The following is a 6,000-nucleotide window of genomic DNA, read 5'->3' as shown; positions in this document are numbered from 1 at the left end:
GGTAGATCTTTGAGTCTCGTCTCATATAAAGAAGTGTCCCCCACATCTCGTCAACAAATGTAACCATATTTTCATAGGATTTATAGATTCTGTAAATTAGTGAGTCAGAAAAAGCAGTTCACTAAGTCAGTAACAGCAGTTCTGCTCAGGATAAGTGCAAGTTTGGAGTGTTTGGGTGGTTTTCTTGATCCAAAAATAACACTTAAAATGTTTGTTTGGGCCCTTACTCAACTCTCGGAAGGGATTGTTTGGCCACACAGTTTGGGTGTGTGTGTGAATTTGAATTTGACCGCCTTCAGGAAGGATTTTGTACCTTCCGTTTTCCACTCTACTCTGTTTTATACCTATCTGTCTGCTCTGTGCTTGGATCCTGAAGGATTTGCATGTGTAACCCTTGATCTATTGGACTAGACATACTGGGCTTCATACTTTTAAGGTAAATTGAACATTATTTCTCACATGTGAGATAATAAAAATTTGGTGTTGAAGATCTTGAGGTGATATGCTCTGGCTCACACCTGTAAATTCACACATAGGGACTATCTGCCAGGTGGGGCTTAGGATGGCATGTTAGTATGAGAGCTAAAAATGGATATACATCCTTCCATATAGTAAGCAACTGAAGCCCATGTTTTCCTTAGAAAACAGTTCCTCAAGTCACTTTAACATATAGACAAATAAAGAGTCAGGTCCCAAAATTCAGTGATAACCTACACCATAGATATGCTTATCTATAGAAACTCTTAATGTGTAAATGTTTTAATGCAGCTGTTTCTAGCATCTCTCCATGACCATAAAATATTTTCTTTTTAAATTAGAGTATCTGTTCTAGTTTAAGCATTGTAAGTTTCTTGTAGCCCTGTAAGATACATTAGCTATAAAATGTATCTCTATGTAACTGAATGATTTTGACTTGCCTTATGGAGTTATTGCATTAAAGTTAATTAAATGTTTTGGCACAACCACCAGAGTGATTGTTTTTATTTTAGTCGTTTTTAGAAAATAGAGAGCAGATTGAAGCCATTCCTGTTAGTATATGATAACATGAGCTTAGAGACTGCTTCAATTCGTATCCTTACTAGAAGTGATTCTAACACTTTCTGGTTCTAGCTAAAAATAACTGAATCCAAATCTTTTTTCATTTTATAGGAATGAAGTGGTAATTTTTATCCTATGCTTTCATTGTTAGTACCATAGACTGTGTGCTTTTGTGTATTTTAAAGAACATGGTCTACTGCTAAAGGCTTAAAAGTATTTTTATTATTATTGTTATTATTTTAATTCTAATAGGAGAGAGAGCTTGAAGCAAACAAAAAAGAAAAAATGAAAGAAGCTCAACTGGAAGCTGAAGTGAAGTTGCTGAGAAAAGAGAACGAAGCCCTTCGTAGACATATAGCTGTTCTCCAGGCTGAAGTTTATGGGGCAAGACTGGCCACCAAGTACCTGGATAAGGAACTGGCAGGAAGGTGTGTAAGAAACAGGTGCCCTTGTACTCTGAGGTGACACATTGGATACTTAATGAGGTTGACTCTTAATGTCTTGTGGTAACTGAAACATTAATCTTTACCCTAAGAGTTGTTTTACATTTGGTTATCACTTACTGTTGTTAACGTAATATTGATAGCATATATTGCAGATTTGTTTAGCTATACTAAAATAAGTATTTCTGATTTACACACACACACACGCACACACGCAGATAGTAGTAACTTACTGTGAAATGCGAACAGTTCTACAGCTGTGCTTTTCAGCCATTTCCTGCTTTGTCACCAAAACTGATGACTTCACATGTACAGCACGATTTCCATAAAGAATTGTTTCTATGATCACTGAAACCTGGTTTTTCTTGCCCCTTAAAAATATGTTGGAATGACAGTGATTTTTATCATAATAATATAGAGTTCTATGTGCATTAATTTTTCACAGTGAACTATTTACAAATTTCGGTGATTTAATATTAGTACTAAATAATTTTATACTCATTATCTTAATGTCACATTAGAACTGATGTGGAACAAATAAAAATAATTGGTATCGTCTTGAAGTGCACATTTTCAAAAAACTTTTAGCACATTTAAAATCATTTTGTAGAAAGAAATAGTCATTAGAAATGATTTTGAACAGTTACAGTTAGCCTCTTCTAAAGACTAATATTCAATAGTATCTTGAGTTCGGTGACCTACCTCAATTGTATGCAAAACCTGAAACATGTTAATTGACATTAGTCTCATAAATTGTTTCTTAAATGTATTTCAATTAAGCACATGACTAAAGTAGGTCTTGTTTTTTTAACTGGTTTTCCCTTCAAGACATCTGTTCTTTTCAGAAATTTCATATCTTTGTAAATCTGAGAGACATTGGGAGGTCCCTGAGTTTTATTACTTAGATTTATGCAAAAGCTACTTATATTCAGTAATTCTTCTGAATTCTTTCTATAGTGCACATAATGAAAAACTAACCAAATTAACTCTTTTCATAATATGAAGGGTCCAACAAATACAGTTACTAGGACGAGATATGAAGGGACCCGCTCATGATAAGCTTTGGAACCAACTGGAAGCTGAAATACATTTGCATCGTCACAAAACTGTCATCAGAGCCTGTAGGGGACGCAATGACCTGAAACGACCTATGCAGGCGCCACCAGGCCACGTATGTTTGCTTTGCTACTTACTGTTTCCCATTCTACCTCTCCTGTCTTTCTTTAATCAGAAGTCCTTTTCATTTTTTAAAATTCTATTAGTATTTAAAAACTTTAACTTAAAAAGTGAAAGTGAGACTAAACTTATTTAAAACAGATACATATTTAAAGTTTCAACAACCCATAGCTCTTTAAAGATTTGTTAATGCCTTGAAAGTGATATTTCTGAAGACAGTGAACTATTGCTAGTAAATATGTATTGCTAGTAATTTGGCTCATATTTCAAAATTTTCCTGGATCATGATTAGGCATGTCTACATTTGTTTTAAGCTTAGCAGACAGTGTGTGGTCATATTGATAAATTGGCAAATATTTTTGGGTAGTTCTTTAAGGGAATTTTTGGTAACTAGATTCAAGTGTAGTTTCCGAGCTAACATTTACACCTCTTTGTTCTTGAATTAAGATGAAATTTGAGATCTGTGTCCAATTACCTGCTTCTTTAGCCACTGTGTACAGGAGTTTCCCTTTTTATCTGGATAAATCTTTATTAAATTTCATCACCACAGCTGTCCGATAATACAAACCTTAATATAATAAAAGCATGTCAAACTCCTACCCAGTGGCTCAGATATCTTATTACCAGATAAAGCATGGCCTTAAATAGTAAAATTATTTGTTGCGTCTAACAATGCAAAGGTTATGGTAAGAAGAATTTATATGTACGTGAAGTTGGTGGAAGAGAAATGGGGGTGGCAATAAGTGCTCATAACATTGTGTTCCCTCGGATACTGGTGGTCCTTGTTAGCTGCTAAGGACAGATCAGGTGACAAAAGTTATTTCCTGCTAAATAAAGGAGTTTGAACTTTAATCTGATAATCATGGGGTTTTTAAATAATATAGTGGATTTAATATTTAATATCTTGTAACATTTACTTTGGTATAGTGAAGAGGATGTATTGGAAGAAGGTCTAACTGGAGGTGAGGAGACATCAGAAAGATACTCTAATAAGCCAAGGGGAAAGTAATGAGAGCAGGGGAAGTGCTTTTGAGAGGAAGGACAGGTTTGACAGAATTAGAATCAAGAGGACTTGGTGATTTACTGCTTTTGGTTAAGTAGGTGAGTGAGAAGGAAGACACTAGGTTTTTTGGTTTGGGCAACCAAGTGAGTTGATGGCATTCATTTAAAAAACATATAGAGGAAAAGGAAGGTTTTGGGGAAAGGATGATGATATCAATTTTAGAGGTGTGGTGTCTGAGGTGCCAGTGGATAGCCAAGATATATCCAGTTGGGTATATGACTGGCGTTCAGGAGAGAAGTCTGAATTGAAGAAATATTATGCAAATCATCTGTTTATAGTAATTGAAACTATGGAATTGATTAAGTCTTCCAGGGAAAGTATATAGAAGGTAAAAAAATGGGAGGGCAAAGATGGAAAGAAACTTCTGTGGAGTGAGGGAAGGAAATGGGTCAGCAAAGGAAGGAGCCTGAGATGGAACTGTCAGATACAGGCCATCTAGGAAAGAAGTGTAATAGAAACCAAGGGAAAGAGGGCTTCAAGGAGCGGGTAGTGAACAGTACCAGCTTTCTGAAGGCTGAAGTGGAATAGTGACTAAAACGTGTTCATTGGATGCAGCTGTATTGGTTACCAGTTACTGCATAGAAGACGATTTCAGTGGAGTAGGTGAGGGCTAAACCCTATGATAGTGGTTGGAGTAACGAATTTGGGAGGCAAGGAAGTAGGTACGGTGAGGATTAACTTTGTGTGAAGGTTAAGGAAAGATGGAGGAGGATAGTAGCTAAAGAAGGTAATGACTGAAGGGTTTTCATTTCGTTTTGTGTTGTATATGGTCACTATTTTAAAGCTGAAAGAGGCTTGGAGTTTGTGTAAAAGCTGAATAAGGAAGGAGCTTAGTAGAGAGGGAAAGAGGAAAGGTACCAAACAAAGAATTATTAATGGAGCAAAGTCCTTTATTTAAAAGGTACACTCCAGAGGTAAAAGGAATGAAAATGTAATGAGTGTTCCATTTGGTAATTTGTTTCTCAGTTCTACAAATCAGTTAAAATGATATTGATCTATAAGATATTTTCCAGTGAAGATAAACAATTACCCACTTTCATTTTTTTGAGGATATTTGTTCATTAATTAATTCCTGATAATAATTTCTTTTGTAATGTCCTACAGTTTAAAAAGAGATATATCAGTATTAAAGAATTTGAGAAAATGGTGAGGAAATCACCTATACATTTCACTATATTAACTGAACAACTATTTTCACTTTTCCATTTTATCTGTTAATTACTTTCTCTTTTATTTTCCACTATGTTGGTATTATCATTGCGCTCTTCCCGGGTGAGGCAGATCGGTTGCAGCCTCTGGACTGCCGCTTATGGCGGCTCTTGGTAGCTCACACTGGCTGCCGGCCACACATGGCAGCTTATGGCAGCCCACTGCAGCAGGGGCTGCAGCCTACGCTGTCGCCGGCAACTCACGGCAGCCCAGCTCCAGGTTGAGCTGTTGTTCACCATCTTAGCTGTAGAGGGCAGTGTCACTGGCCCTCAATGTGGGATCCAAACCAGGGACCTGCTGCTCAGAGCTGGTGTCCCAAGACAACTCTTAACCAACGCGCCACTCGGCCGGCCCTGTTAATTACTTTCTTAACACTATACTGTGTATCCATTGCAGGAAATTAATAAATAATTCTTTATTTAATAAAGGAAAGTTATATAGCATAGGCTTACTCTATTTGGTATATTATTTAAATATTACTAATTTTTCTTCTTTCTTTCCTCCAATAAGGATCAAGATTCTTTAAAGAAAAGCCAAGGTGTTGGTCCAATTAGAAAAGTTCTTCTCCTTAAGGAAGATCATGAGGGCCTCGGCATTTCAATTACAGTAAGAAGTAGTGCTTCCAGTATTTTTTTCTAATGTTATCTATTGGGTTGTTGGAAAAGTCATGACGCATTTTTGCAATGAAAAACAGAAAAAATATGTCATGACTTTTTGAACAGCCCAATAGTATATCATGCTGCTTCATTGGACATCATTGAGAAACAAAGTATTCTGGATATATTTTCGAAATAACTAAATTTATCCCCATTTTGTGTAAGCTTTTTGTAAATTTTTTGTTTGTTTGTAAATCTTCCTAATAACTGTTAAGTATACCTTTAGTAAGTATAGTTTAACATTTTGATTATTACTCTGGTCATAATTCTGTGCCATATTCTCTGATGCCTTTGTAGCCTTTGGGAATGGATATGACCATTTTCTTCTATGTTAAATGGTTTTTTTTCTCTAAAATATGTGTTATTTTTCTCTTGTCTCATTTCTTTGTTGTCAGATTTGACTGGCTCTTGGGTC

General features: G+C 35.8%; 1 protein-coding gene across 2 annotated transcripts in view; it reads left to right on the top strand.

Annotated features, from left to right (window-relative positions):
• GOPC (golgi associated PDZ and coiled-coil motif containing) overlaps positions 1-6,000 on the top strand; it is a 55,014-nt gene that overhangs the window by 39,903 nt on the left and 9,111 nt on the right. For both annotated transcript variants that reach the window (XM_019668298.1, XM_019668297.1), the window contains 3 exons: positions 1,291-1,466; positions 2,487-2,652; positions 5,440-5,535. In XM_019668298.1, the coding sequence (XP_019523843.1) occupies positions 1,291-1,466; positions 2,487-2,652; positions 5,440-5,535 (438 nt within the window). The remainder of the gene's footprint in view (positions 1-1,290; positions 1,467-2,486; positions 2,653-5,439; positions 5,536-6,000) is intronic.

This window comes from Hipposideros armiger, unplaced genomic scaffold (assembly GCF_001890085.2).
Source record: "Hipposideros armiger isolate ML-2016 unplaced genomic scaffold, ASM189008v1 scaffold_523, whole genome shotgun sequence".
In the NCBI taxonomy this organism is placed as follows: domain Eukaryota; kingdom Metazoa; phylum Chordata; class Mammalia; order Chiroptera; family Hipposideridae; genus Hipposideros; species Hipposideros armiger.
This window is presented reverse-complemented; position numbering and strand designations above follow the sequence as displayed.